Consider the following 15,430-nt stretch of genomic DNA (forward strand, 5'->3'; position numbering starts at 1 on the left):
GCCAGATCAGCTTTGCAGGTTGGAGCCTTGTCATGGACCATTTTCTTCAACTTCCACCAAAGATTTTCAATTGGATTAAGATCCGGACTATTTGCAGGCCATGACATTGACCCTTTGTGTCTTTTTGAAAGGAATGTTTTCACAGTTTTTGCTCTATGGCAAGATGCATTATCATTATGCATTATCTTGAAAAATTATTTCATCATCCCCAAACATCCTTTCAATTGATGGAATAAGAAAAGTGTCCAAAATATCAACGTAAACTTGTGCATTTATTGATGATGTAATGACAGACATCTCCCCAGTGCCTTTACCTGACATGCAGCCCCATATCATCAATGACTGTGGAAATTTACATGTTCTCTTCAGGCAGTCATCTTTATAAATCTCATTGGAACGGCACCAAATAAAAATTCCAGTATCATCACCTTGCCCAATGCAGATTCGAGATTCATCACTGAATATGACTTTCATCCAGTCATCCACAGTCCACAATTGCTTTTCCTTAGCCCATTGTAACCTTGTTTTTTTCTGTTTAGGTGTTAATGATGCCTTTCGTTTAGCTTTTCTGTATGTAAATCCCATTTCCTTTAGGCGGTTTCTTACAGTTCGGTCACAGACGTTGACTCCAGTTTCCTCCCATTCCTTCATTTGTTTTGTTGTACATTTTTCAATTTTTGAGACATATTGCTTTAAGTTTTCTGCCTTGACGCTTTAATGTCTTCCTTGGTCTACCAGTATGTTTGCCTTTAACAACATTCCCATGTTGTTTGTATTTGGTCCAGAGTTTAGACACAGCTGACTGTGAACAACCAACATCTTTTGCAACATTGCGTGATGATTTACCCTCTTTTAAGAGTTTGATAATCCTCTCCTTTGTTTCAATTGACATCTCTCGTGTTGGAGCCATGATTCATGTCAGTCCACTTGGTGCAACAGCTCTCCAAGGTGTCACTCCTTTTTAGATGCAGACTAACGAGCAGATCTGATTTGATGCAGGTGTTAGTTTTGGGGATGAAAATTTACAGGGTGATTCCATAATTTATTCCATAATTGAGTGAGTCCATATTTTTTTTCCCTCTGCTTGGTCTAAAAAAGTAACCGTTACTGACTGCCACAATCTTTTTTTCTTGATTTCTTATAGTGTTTCTTAAAGCCAGAAAGTTGCCTTTTGAAATGACTTTAGTTTTGTGTCATGTCTGTGATCTGCTTTTTTTCTACAAAATGAAACAACTGAATGAACATCCTCCGAGGCCGGTGATTCCATAATTATTGCCAGGGGTTGTATACATCTGTAATCTTTGGTATCATGAAGCTGGTTCAGATTTGTCTTATATCAGTACCAAGTTATTTTGTCTTACCTGTTCAAGTGGGTCACTCATGAGGATATAAATGAACTAGTGGTCCTTGAGTAATTAACGTATAAGTAACCATTGCTGTGGACAGACATGGGCGAGAGGATAATTTGTGTTAAGAGCACCACGACAAGAAATCACTGCAGTGTCGGCTCTGCAGAATATTATACATAAAGATATGTAGTAGTGGTCAAATGTGATCGTGTGGTTGTGTACTGTGGGTGCTAATTGGGTGCACGCAAACTTTATGTAGCTCCTCTGAAACAAGATGAAATGTGGCAGCGTAAGTGTAAATCTTCATTATTATAATAGATGCATTTGCTGGAGGAGTGGAGGCCAAATGTCGGTGGTTCACATGAAGTACAATCTCGTAGCTGTAATTTTCACGCCTGCTCGTTTTCCCATTTACAGTATATCAAGTTAAAATTTTGTGACGTGATGCTCTTACTCATTCCTCATTTACAGGAAACAGACAAAGAAAGAGGGCGAATATATCAACTGCTGCATAATCTGTTGACATTTCATAATAATTAGTGTCAACACAATAACCTGACAAAATTCAATTTGTCAGTTTCCAACCGTACAAACACCAGGCGTCTTCACGATAGTTAATATGTGGATGCTTTATTTTAACCCTATTCAACATTAAAGCTACAGTGTGTGGGATTCAGAGTCACCTAGTGGTGAAATTCCAGATTGCATTATGTTGATGATCACAATTTTTTGTTTCTCTTCATGTTTTCACTTCTTTAGTGACGGGGATTTGACACTGCAACATGACGGTTTCCATGAAGGGGCTCGCACCCGTGCAGGTATGAAGGTCTCTTTTGAAGATTATAAAAACACAGATTCATTGTTTTCGGTAATTATACATTAATGAACAGATGGTTATAAAATGCAATATTCTCTTTCTGCTAATAATCATCCATAAATTCTGCTCACTGTGGCTTTAAGTAATTAGTATGCTTCTGCTAATTTGAATACAGTTAATATGGTTTAATATACTGTATTTTTTACACCACCTCGTGCTCATAGATCACTCTAATGGTGCGCCGTCACCTTCCAACCTCAGGAATTTCATCCTTGCTGTGTAACACACAAAATTATGACTCATTCCTTATTCAGCATTACTGCCTTTTGGGAGAGCAGCCTGGTGAATTATGAGATGCTCATTACACTACCTCTGCAGGTGCACCTGCATATTGTCCCTCATTCATCAGCACCAACAGCACGGAGCCAAATCACTATCCTCTATTTTTCTTTGTGAAGAATGCGAGCTGGATTCTTGTCCAGTGTTTGGGTTATTGACCCAAATGAACAAACCCAGACTGGTCGTGCAACAGTTTAAATATAGCCCATCGTTACTGTGATATATGATTTTATGGGTTTGGAATTTGTACAGATTCAGTCAATTCCAGAGCTTATTGTTGGTTAAATAAAGTTTGAAGTTACATATCTTCCTGATATGACTCCGATTACGTAATGCATTAACTGTGCCATATAGAGTTTAAGGAGATATATGGACTTCTGCAGCACACTATTATGAAAAGTTCCTTAAATAAACTTTCTGTAGTTGCTACAGAAACAAGACCCTGCTTTCTTTTCAAACACACTTACTGTGTAGCAACAACAGGTAGGATTTAAGTTGTCTAACTTAAGCAGAGCAGCAGTGATCCTCGGTGGCCACCAGACCTAGACTTTGGAAATGAAAGAAACTGAACCAACTTCATTTCAAATAACATGTAACTTGTTGATAGATGTAGAGAGAGAATGAAGGAAATGTCAGATGATGATCTAGGATCCTGTGGTCTTGATGATCTTGTGGTGTCAAATCCATGTCATACCCGGTGGGGGGTGGGGGGGTCACTAAGTGCCCTTGTGCAAGGTACTTAACCCCCAATTTACTTTGCATGGCCACACATTGATGTATGTGTGTTAATGAGTGAATGTGAGGCATCATTGTAAAGCACTTCTGAGTGTCTGCTTCAGATGGACAAGTGCTATGGAAAGAAAATGTGTTTAAGAAGAGTCTGTTTCAGCTACATTCATACAAAATCTTTTCTGTGGGGTTGTGTGGATGAGGAGTATCGCTTTCACTGTGAGGTAGAATCAGATATGACTTGTTGGAAATGTGGCGCATTTCTCTGGCCATGACACAGCACATAGGTGCCACAATGTAGAGGGCCCCAGTGGCTGATGAAGGACAAAGAGATGGCCTGATGTTACCTGAATGGCAGATAGATGTTACTTTCGAGAGGTGGGGCTGCACCAATTCCGGTTCCGGAGCATGGTGGATGCAGCAACGCATGGCACCAGCACGTGCTCCCAGACCTGACCTGACCTGAGGGTTGTGTGGACCTGTGACCATGTTATTAGTTTTAGAGCATACCCACTGTAAAATAATACAAAAATAATAGTTTATTTCCTTGAGACAGCACATTTTTGTACTGAAATGATTGGTCTCTGTCATTGACATCAACACCTACTCCTAATTTCTATCATCCATCAACTATCCCTCAAATTGTTGGTACATGCTGAAAAATAAACCCTTGATCACAATTTTGATGAACACATGAAGCATTTCCATAGAGTACATTATGTTAAACACAGTCAGATAAATAAAAAACAATTTAAAACCCATGGCTTGTTTTTATTGATTTTCTAGTAATTTAAATTTTTTAAGACAAAAATTCTAAAAAGATTTTTTTTAAATTTAGTTTTATGGCATCTCATGCCCAACCTGCACTGTACCTACACACCCCACTAGTGAGTGTGGCCTACCTGCAGTAACTTCACAGCCCACAGTACGGGAAACACTAGAGGTGGGCGGATCGATCCTAATATCGATAATATTGATACCAATGCTGTTATTGATATTGAACGATCCTCGTGTAAAAAGATCGATACTCAAGCTTTTTGTCTCTCCCGCAGGCACGCAGATTCATCAAAGTCTACTCTCTGTAAGAGCAACACTGCACTGTGTCACACAACACGGAGCAGCGCACCCTTGTATTCTGGTTTGTCAGCCCTCTACCTCAGGAGATTTTGTATTAAGTTGTGTTGAGTGATTTTTTTTTAAACAAAAATGTTGATTGTGATAATAAAGTATTTTGTTGTCACGTACAATGTTTGGTGAAATTCTATCCTTTGTCTTTTGGATCCTTTGGATCTATGAAGCTTAAATATGAAAAAGTATCGGTATCGGCAATACTGGGCCTGTATTTACTTGGTATCAGATCAATACCAAAATTCCCGGTATCGCCCACCTCTAGGAAACACTGGTTTATGGAATAATACATAAGCAAAACCAAGCTGCTATTGATTAACTAATCGGCTGCATCAAAATTAACCAGATTTTTGTCAATTTGTTGTCATTACAGTATTTTCCGGAGTATAAGTCGCAGGTTCTTGTTTTGTTTTTTTTCGTAGGCTTGGAGGTCTTCTGAGTTGTACTGCAGTAGGACATTTTTTTTGTTGTCTTCAAGTGGCATTTTTTGACAGCTATGGGATATACTCTGGTGCGACTTATACTCTGAAAAATATGGTATATGCCATTTTAATTGGAAGACATACATCATGATAGCATTTATTGTTTTTAAATCATTATGGGACATCATCGAGAGATAGAATCATTCATTAATCATTCTATTTATTTGGTTACTGTATTTTACAGAGCCTATATGACTTCTCACCAAGCTGTGATGAGGTCTTACCTTCTGTTGACCATAGTAACGGGGATCCTCCAGCCCTTAATCTGACTGAGCTCAGAGTCGGCTATGTCGATGAGTAAGGGCAGGCGGGGCATCCACACACTCATCTCCAGCTGGGCACTCAGGAAACTGTAGGTAAAGTTCAGCAACACCCTGCTCTTTCCTCTCGTTTCCTTCCCGTTGACATAAACGTAGTCGCATCGCTCCGACACCTGCGTGCGGAGAAGTTCAAGAAAGTGGATGACAGAAAGAGTCAAAGAGGAAGCTATTTCTAAAACATGACAAGAATGCTTCTACTACAAAGAGTCTTTTGTTCTTCTGTCCAGTCTCTCTGTTGGCTGTTCAGTCAATATCTTCTTCTGAAATACTCACGGACGAAAATACTTGGCTCAAGTGTCAGGTCCTCTGTGAGAGCATATGTCCGTATGAATGTGTGATACGCCTTAATGTGGGCGCTAGTGTGATAATATCTAAACAAAGAATGTCAGTTTCCAGTCCAACTCAACAGATGGAGTTAAGAAAAGACCTTCTTCAACCGGAGTACAAAACGCTGGCTCAGAACCCAGTCGATTGGGATTGGTTTGATAAAGTACAACTCCAACCCATTACAACGGCACTCACATGTTGCTCCATCGCCGAGAAATAATAAAGCAGGAACTTCAGACAAATCTATCATTATGTACCGAATGTCCCCTAATGGTTTTTTTGACACACACACACACACACACACACACACACACACACACACACACACACACACACACACACACACACACACACTCTTTTTAGCAATCTGTCACCGGCTTTTGTTTGGAAGAACTCTTGTTTCAATTCACTGTCGAAGAGTCATCAAAAGCCTGATTGGCACGAGTGATAATTTCAGCACTGAAAATCACTTCTTTATAACAAACCTGTCATCAGAAGACTGTCATCTGTCTCCATTTCTTTGCATGTGACATGGCAGCTTTCGTCTGAAACGATGTCACAGCGGCCTGCCTCTGTGGAACAAAACTGTCAGCGGTATCTGTCGGATCTCTCCTCCTCCTCCCTTTCTGCTTCTCTTTCTTTCACTCTCACCCTTGGCATTACTAACCCACCTACATCTTTTTACATCTTGTAATGAGAACAATGTTGTGCTAGAGAAAGAGATTTTCTACAGGCGAGACAAAAAGTGCAAGTTTAACTGGAGTTACATTCAAATGACGTTTCTTGATTAAATTAATGATAACACTCTTCTAAATGCTTGAAATGTTGACAAAGAAGAGAAAATATTGACCAACTAAATGAATCTGGCACGGAGTTAACTCTAATGTCAATGATATCAGATCATTACAATAATATTTTCTGTTGTTTCATTGACTCAGCAATCTTTGATGAAAATTAGGCTAGATCTAAATCTAGAAAAACAAAACCTTTGGTGGAGAGAAGAAGCAATGCTTAGTTTAATGATAAAGTTTAATTCCAATTACTTATCAAGTGCTGTAATCAGGGTATCCATTAATTCTGCAAAGATCACAACATCGTTCCAAGTTCAGGTCAGTAAACCTTTCCACACTAACAAAAGCGCCTAAGCCACTTGTTTCAGAATCCAATCATCCAGTCCACCAATGTATTGAACAGCAAAGGATCCAGAACACATTCCTGATGAATGCCTGAACAGCAAAGGATCCAGAACACATTCCTGATGAATGCCTGAACAGCAAAGGATCCAGAACACATCCCTGATGAATGCCAATTTCCACTCAAGATTTGAGATTAGAGATTCTCTAAGATGGTCAAGATAGAATATCAGTTTCAAATGTGCAGTAAAGAAAACTGAAAGGCCCTTCCCTTTTGAAAGTAAAGAGATAACCATGCTAGCATTTTGGGGGAAAATGTCTAAGCAAATTTCAGTCAAGTCGATTCACAATACAATGCACTTTCAGTAGTTTATTGCTAGACAAATTTACTGTGTAGATGTTAACATTAACATGAAACACACAAATGGCAGATAGAGCAGATATTTGACAAATGGAAATAACACTGAGTGAATGAAAATCACAGGAAGGTATAAAAATTGCCAATAGAACTTGCTGGAATTGTGGCTGTGAGTTGTTTACATTTTCCACACAGTAAACACAGCGCAAACTGGTGGCTCATCCAATATCAGGTTTGCGATAAGTTCCTGTTATATGGCTGGGGGGGCCTGGCTGCCGGTTTGTTTCTGTTTTTTGGTTTTCCTCCCAGGTGGCTTGCGTTTGGGACTGAGTGGCTGTGTTGCTGAGGCTGTCAGGACCTCACCCTGATCACCTGCGACTCGTCAGGACTCACAGCTGTGGTGCATCTGGATGGATTGGAACATGTTGGCATTTAAGACTGGAGTGCACAGTGTGTATTTGCCAGAGACTCGACTTTGTGACCAGACGGGTGAGATCGTCGTCTCGGGAGCCATCTCATCAGCAGCGGATGCTGAGAACGTCCAGGTTTGATGCACAGTCTGTGAAAGAGGAGGGGGTGAGGTTTCACGCTCGTCAGCACACTTCCTGAGGTACGTTAGATTTTGTGACTAACAGTTATACAGTCAGTAAATGTGGTGTCCCTCACACCTTATTGTATTGAGCTGTTTGTTAGTCATGTATCAGCTTCCACTGCAGTGGAGTTTTGTGAACTGGATGTTCCATGCCTGCAGGTTGGGAAGCTGATCAGTAATCAAGCCAGGAAGTGTTTGCTGTTTGTACACCTTTAAGTGTTCTGTGTGTAGAGTGTGGACTCACATAATGGTTCCTTCTTTCACAGACTCGGTTGTTGCGGCCACCTGGGGGGTGTCGGCGGGGTCCTTGGGTCCGAAACAGCTTCTGGCTCCGGACCGTTAGCGCTGCTGGGAGCGCACCACGCCAGGCCGCACCTTTTCGTTATTATATTATCACTGTTATGTATTAAATTCAGTTAGCCTTTGTACCGTGCTCTGCTTATTTCATACTGGGTCCTTCAAACGCTGGTCGGTTCTCCGGGCTGCGTCCGACACATAAGTTCCAATATTACTCTGCTTATTTTCGCCATTCCCAACTACCTCATTGGTGACATATTGTACTGTGAATCTGTTCATTTAGTTTCAGCTTTGTTTGCTGTAATCCATGTACTCATGGTGGTGAATGGAGAACAGGGCAGCCATCATTGGCGAGCCTCATTTTACAATAAAAACGACTGTATAAAATTTTATTGTAATAGAGTATAGTTGTTCCAAACCAGGTATATACATTGCAGCTTGCATTAACATTAGAAAATACAAAAACTCTGCACAAGTAATGTATTATCCAGTTTGCAACGGGGCTAGCTAGTACGTTAGCCTAGACAGATCTCTACCACAGCTGTGTCTGCAATAAACTGGCTAACTTGTCAAGTTAGCAAGTATGTAGCATGGGAACAAGCCAGTTTTGAGCAGCTGTATTCTGATAATATGCAATTTTCTTTAAATGTTAGGCTGCTCTCCAATTAATATAGTTATTGAGTTGTAATCATCTATATTTGACCATGATTGACAAGCTGCATTGACAACACAATATCCACCTTGGCGAATATGCAAACCTAGGTAGGTATTTATAACAGACTGGGGAAAATAGGAAATGGAATTTACAGGCTCAGGCTTTAAAGATATGCTAGCAATTGTGCAGTGTTGTCACAATATTCCAGAGTGCAGGCCATTAATATTATGCACCAGACTGAAAAACTGATTGAAATACAAAGCCTAAAGATTTATTTTTAATGCCTGAACATTATAAACTGTGACAAAGTAAACTAAAATCAACTCCCATTTGTTATCTTCACTACATGGATAAACCCTTAGTTTAGCAAAGCCATAATGCTAATGAAAAACATTCCATAGCCGTAAAACATTTTATTTTGCCCCAAATTGGAGGTGAGCCCCAAAAATGTCACTGTGGAGTGGTGATTTTGTTTCACCAATGTGATTAATACCAACACACACTTTGTTAGCCTGTATGCAAACACCACAGCACACATAGCTAGCATATATGACTGCTATAGTATTGAGGCTTTGCACGTGACGTCACAGGTCACGTGCAAAGCGGTACGACCCACAGCTGCAGCCCAAATTGAGCTGGTCACAATACGGTTGGCTGTGAAAACAAGCCATCTCATCTCGTCTTTCCTCTATTTTTGCCATTTATTTTGCTAATACACCAGGTGTGCCTTAGACTGTCCACAATAAAAGGCCACTCCGAAAGGTGCAGTTTTATCACACAGCACAATGCCACAGATGTCGCAAGATTTGAGGGAGTGTGCAATTGGCATGCTGACAGCAGGAATGTCAACCAGAGCTGTTGCTTGTTTATTGAATGTTAATTTCTCTACCATAAGCCGTCTCCAAAGGCGTTTCAGAGAATTTGGCAGTACATCCAACCAGCCTCATAACCGCAGACCACGTGTAACCACACCAGCCCAGGACCTCCACATCCAGCATGTTCACCTCCAAGATCGTCTGAGACCAGCCACTCGGACAGCTGCTGAAACAATCGGTTTGCATAACCAAAGAATTTCTGCACAAACTGTCAGAAACCGTCTCAGGGAAGCTCATCTGCATGCTCGTCGTCCTCATCGGGGTCTCGACCTGACTCCAGTGCGTCGTCGTAACCGACTTGAGTGGGCAAATGTTCACATTCGCTGGCGTTTGGCACGTTGGAGAGTTGTTCTCTTCACGGATGAATCCCGGTTCACACTGTTCAGGGCAGATGGCAGACAGCGTGTGTGGCGTCGTGTGGGTGAGCGGTTTTCTGATGTCAATGTTGTGGATCGAGTGGCCCATGGTGGTGGTGGGGTTATGGTATGGGCAGGCATCTGTTATGGACGAAGAACACAGGTGCATTTTATTGATGGCATTTTGAATGCACAGAGATACCGTGACGAGATCCTGAGGCCCATTGTTGTACCACATCCAAGAACATCACCTCATGTTGCAGCAGGATAATGCACGGCCCCATGTTGCAAGGATCTGTACACAATTCTTGGAAGCTGAAAATGTCCCAGTTCTTGCATGGCCGGCATACTCACCGGACATGTCACCCATTGAGCATGTTTGGGATGCTCTGGACCAGTTCCTGCCAATATCCGGCAACTTTGCACAGCCATTGAAGAGGAGTGGACCAACATTCCACAGGCCACAATTGACAACCTGATCAACTCTATGTGAAGGAGATGTGTTGCACTGCATGAGGCAAATGGTGGTCACACCAGATACTGACTGGTATCCCCCCCAATAAAACAAAACTGCACCTTTCAGAGTGGCCTTTTATTGTGGGCAGTCTAAGGCACACCTGTGCACTAATCATGGTGTCTAATCAGCATCTTGATATGGCACACCTGTGAGGTGGGATGGATTATCTCAACAAAGGAGAAGTGCTCACTATCACAGATTTAGACTGGTTTTAAAACAATATTTGAGGGAAATGGTGATATTGTGTATGTGGAAAAAGTTTTAGATCTTTGAGTTCATCTCATACAAAATGGGAGCAAAACCAAAAGTGTTGCGTTTATATTTTTGTTGAGTATAGTAAGTTTAGAAAAAAACATGTCACTAAAACATTACTCCTTTTGTTATGGAAGCTGCTACCACGAATAAAAGAAAAAAAAAAAAGAATAAAGAGTGACCTGGATTTTTCTCCACAGTCACAGCAGCACACAACATTCAATAAAGTTAATGATGAACAATATCACAAAGGGTCGGGTTAGAAACACTGAATTAAAAAATAAACAACCACAAAAACATTAGGCCTACTCATTTTGTTAAGGAATTCACGCACGACGGGAGCACAAAAAGAGACTCTGCTCATTTCTTTTCCCCCCACAACCATACAGCGGTGTACACAACATTCAATAAAGTTAATGATGAACAATATCACAAAGGGTCGGGTTAGAAATACTGAAATAAAAAAATAAATGCACCACAAAAACATTACCCGTTTTCTACGGAAGCTGTGAAGGGACCCAAACACAAGATGGAGACTCCGGTCATTTTTCCCTCCACAAACACACAGCAGCATACAAAACATTCAATAAAGTTAATGATGAACATTTTCACTAAATACTATTATAAATATGCAAGTCTGCAATCTTCAATTAACTTATTAGTTCTTGTACTTACACGTGTGCCGATAATGATGTTGTCCCAAGTCCAGTCATTTTGCTGTGCACAAGCACCTAAAAACGTCTTTTTCCTCCTTGTACCACAGTAATTCAGTGCTAGAACGATGGCTGGTCTGATCGGCTACTCCGCTGTCAGGTTCAGAGATGATGAGTTTATCTCAAAGCTTGTCCAGAACTTTGCAGTATATAATAGTGGGGCGACATAGCAAAACATTTTGATAAAAGCATCAAATTTGGCACACATATTCTAAATTAACTAATGTTTATGTTATTTTCAGCTATAGGGCCACCCTGGAGCTGCAGTCAATAAAGAATTACGTACACAGGGGTCAAAAGTTAAAGTTGTTCCAATTTTGGTAAAAAGTGATGCAAATTATTGTTTTCAATAAAATAATAAAAAAATGGAATAGTTTTGACTGTGTTGAATGCTTGGTTTCCAAAGTTAAGGTCAAACAAGTTCAACGTCCAATGGATTCTATGACATGTGACATATGTTACCCTGTAACATGATAACTAAGCATGACAGATGGTGCAAACTATTCCTTTTTAAAATGCTATCAACTCAACCCATAATTTGCATCTTTTTTTTTTTTTTTAACTAAAATTGGAGCAACTGAAAGTGACCTTTGTCACCATTTTTGCTGTTTTTACCTCATAACTCCAAAACATTCAGTCATAGATAGTCCAAACTATACCTTTTTGGAATTGTTATAATCAAACAAATAATGTGATATAATTTTCAACATGATTTTTAGGATTTTACAATTTTGACCCCTGTGTAATTCTTTATTGACATCCTGTAGCTCCAGGATGGCCCTATAGCTGAAAATAAATATCAGTTAATTTAGAATTGTGTGCCAAATTTGATGCTTTTATCACAAAATGCACAATTGTTATGGAAATTTTAGTTAAGCTGGTCCACTATAAGGTGTTTCTCATGTAAATAATCCTGGAAGCCCTGCACATGAGCAGCCATTCCCAAACTTAAGGCCCCATGTCCATACAGCATTTGATTTTGTTTTTTTGTCCACAATGGGCACCAGCATTAAAAATTGCTTGAATTGAGAACAGAGTCTACATGGCCACAAGCAGCCCCATAGATGTAACAGTTACAAATTAAAAACAAAGTCGAAGTTGAGCAATTAATGTGTGCGGTATGATGATTAATGAGAATGTATTAACAGTAAATTAGTCTGTTTTTGCTGTGCGTTCACAAAGTCCAGCACACTAACATGCACCTGTATGTGCGACATTTCAAAGGGCAGAGAAGCACACTCAGCTGGGTGGAATGGATCCACTCCTCGCTGCCTCTTAAAACCTCGTAATTCTGTCTCAGTCTCAATTTTTCTCCACTCTAGTTTAATCTGTCCCATTTCATATTGTTAATGTACTTTTTATCTTCCATTATGAATACTATCAGATGATGAAAATTTAATGTAGATGTCTGGAAGGTGTCACATTTTCCACTTGATGGGGGAAAAAAGGCACTTGACTGATCTCGGAAGCCTGTTATCACCAGAAATGTGCAACCACATACAAATCAGTGCCATTTCACCATGGAAACAATCTACTGTGGTGCTAATCAGCTTCACGTAAATGTAGATACACACTGTTGAAAGTGTGACAGTATTCAAAATTAATTGTCCAGTTAGAGCCACAAATATCTGGACATTTTCAAGGATTTTGGTCTCAATTTCACATTTTGTGTTGTTTTTAAACCAACTAAAATAAGAAAATCTCGCCAATGTCCAAATATAACTGCACAATCGAGTCACATGTCAAATGTCAGTACTTTCACAGTTTGTATACTGTATTCTTATTGTGCAAAGGTGGCAGCATTTGCACTCAACGTTTCTCTGAAGTACTACAGAATACACAGAGTACTTAAAATGCAAGTGAGGTGCTGAAAAACAAGATGCTGCAGTTGGTGGGCTCAGCTGATAAAACTGAACTTTGTAAAGCAAGCAAAAATATATTTGAGTATATTTGTATTAATACTATTTGACACAATTCAACATTTTTAAATTTAAAGTACAACTCACATTTCACTGATTAACATCACTTTGAGCAGATGGGATGAGTTCATCAGTGAAATCACCTGCTGGAGTCAGTGGCTGCAGAGAAAACCTGCACCCTCTTGGCCCTTTCTGGAATACTTTGGACACCAATGAGTTACATACATGACAAACTACTCCTGTATACTGATCTGAAACAAGATCTGAATGAGGATGACATGCTGGGTCTTCGAGAATGAGTGAAATTAATAAATCATGCTCTCAAACTAAAAGATTATGCTCTTAAATGAAGCACATCACTACTTTGGACTTTGTAGGACAGTCAGAACAGCAATGAGGAGGAGAGCAAGCCTAAGGTAAGGCTAACTATAATGTTTTAAAATTATAACAAAAATTTTAATACATTTAGTCACATTTAGTGAAGCAAATGTACAAATGGTCAGTTCCGAACAATTGTTTTCATCTGTTCAGACAAACAGAAGTTTCTTCATTTGTTAAACTCTGTAAAATCATGATGTACAGAGGTAGAATTGAGCATATGCCATCCTTTACCAAGAATTATAAAGCAGTGAGTGTGCATGGTTCTTTATCTATCTCAATTATCATGTAAGTGTACACACATGTAAGTGCCTGCTGTCCATTCCCATCTTCAGCCATGAATAGATGTAGAATCTACAGTACCTGCTAAAATGCAGTCATGTTCATTCCTTAAAGATTATGCTCTGCCAAAGAAAAAATGTAATAATAATAATAATAATAATGATAATTATAATAATGTCATGATTCAGCCCATTCTGGGCTCTTGTTATGGTCTGGACTTCTGTTTGTATCCGTCTTCCATCCTCTGTCTTTAATTTTATGTTTGATATATTGACGTCACTGGTTTTGTTTTCTGTTTATCATGTATTTTCCTGTTCATTCTTTAGTCATGAGTCAAGTTCTGTTCTAGTTTGTGTTCAGCCAATTGTTTTTCCCATTGTGTATTCATTAGTGGAATCACCTGTTTGTTTTAATCATATGTTGAATTATCAGTTTATTTTACTGTTGAATCTTGTGAGGTCCATTCTAGTTTAATCTGAGCCTTTATTCATGTTGTTGATTTCTTTTTAGGACTTACATTTGTTTTCTGGTTAATTCTTTGTTTTTTCATGTTAGGTCTTCTTTATTTTCTTTCTTATTTATTTGAACTTGGGTTTTGTTCATTAGTGGTTTTGTCATTTTGAATGAATGACATTTTGTTTAGATCACGGTGCTTGTAGGTTCACCTTTGAGTTGGGGCCTAGTTCACTTTGCTTTTGTCTTACTACACTCTCGTCTGGTGTTCAGGGTTTGGTATGGGTGTGTCCTGTCCCTTCTGTTTGCCACACCCCCTTCCAGATTGTTCTCCAGCACCTGTGACTCATTCCCTAATTACCACTGGTTCTATTTAAAGTCCTTTGTGTTTGCCCCCTCACTGCCAGTTTGTTGAATTTCCTCATTCACTTACCAGCCTTCCACAGCCTTGTTCTTTTGTCTGCCTGTGTATCGGCCTTGCCTTGTTTTTGACCTCGCATTAGTCTCAGCCTCTGTATCCTGCCTTGCGGTGTTTGAGAAATCTGCTTGTTTTTTGGACCATGTTCCTGCCTATTTTGTCCAGTGGTGAGGAAAAACTTCCTGGGAGAATTAAAGTGTATGAAGAAACTAGGCTCGCATAGAGACATTTACACATCTGGACTTGCCTGCTGCATTATGGGATGTTGATTACAACACAACAGCTCAAAATATAGCAGGAAGCATATGAATGATTTAGATTTAGACAGTGGTGGGCACAGATAACCAAAAGTTAACTTCGATAACAGATAATCAGATAACTGAAAAGTTATCTTTTATAAAGCTAAACCGATAAATCATCCAAACATTTATCGGAAGCTACAGATAACCGATAAATTCCAGTATTGTCTCCAGCACACTTGCAACTATTAACAAGCTGATTTTGAGTTTTAACACCGCTTCTGGAAGCATCAAAGGTGACAACAGACACAAACAATAGAGGTGGGCGGATCAATCCTAATATCGATACCAACGCTGGTATTGATATTGAATGATCCTCATGTAAAAAGATCGATACTCAAGCTTTTTTTCTCTCCCGCACTCACTGACTGCTGCGCACGCAGATTCATCAAAGTCTACTCTATGTCTGTTAGAGCAGCGCTGCGCTGTGTCACACAACATG

The 15,430-nt window shown here is 39.7% G+C and overlaps 1 protein-coding gene across 1 annotated transcript in view; it reads right to left on the bottom strand.

Moving 5' to 3' along the window:
* LOC117529046 (transmembrane protein 132C-like) overlaps window positions 1-15,430 on the bottom strand; it is a 476,757-nt gene that overhangs the window by 38,461 nt on the left and 422,866 nt on the right. Inside the window, exon 7 of the mRNA XM_034191745.1 lies at window positions 5,069-5,277. Within this exon, the coding sequence (XP_034047636.1) occupies window positions 5,069-5,277 (209 nt within the window). The remainder of the gene's footprint in view (window positions 1-5,068; window positions 5,278-15,430) is intronic.

This window comes from Thalassophryne amazonica, chromosome 17, assembly GCF_902500255.1.
Source record: "Thalassophryne amazonica chromosome 17, fThaAma1.1, whole genome shotgun sequence".
Taxonomy (NCBI): domain Eukaryota; kingdom Metazoa; phylum Chordata; class Actinopteri; order Batrachoidiformes; family Batrachoididae; genus Thalassophryne; species Thalassophryne amazonica.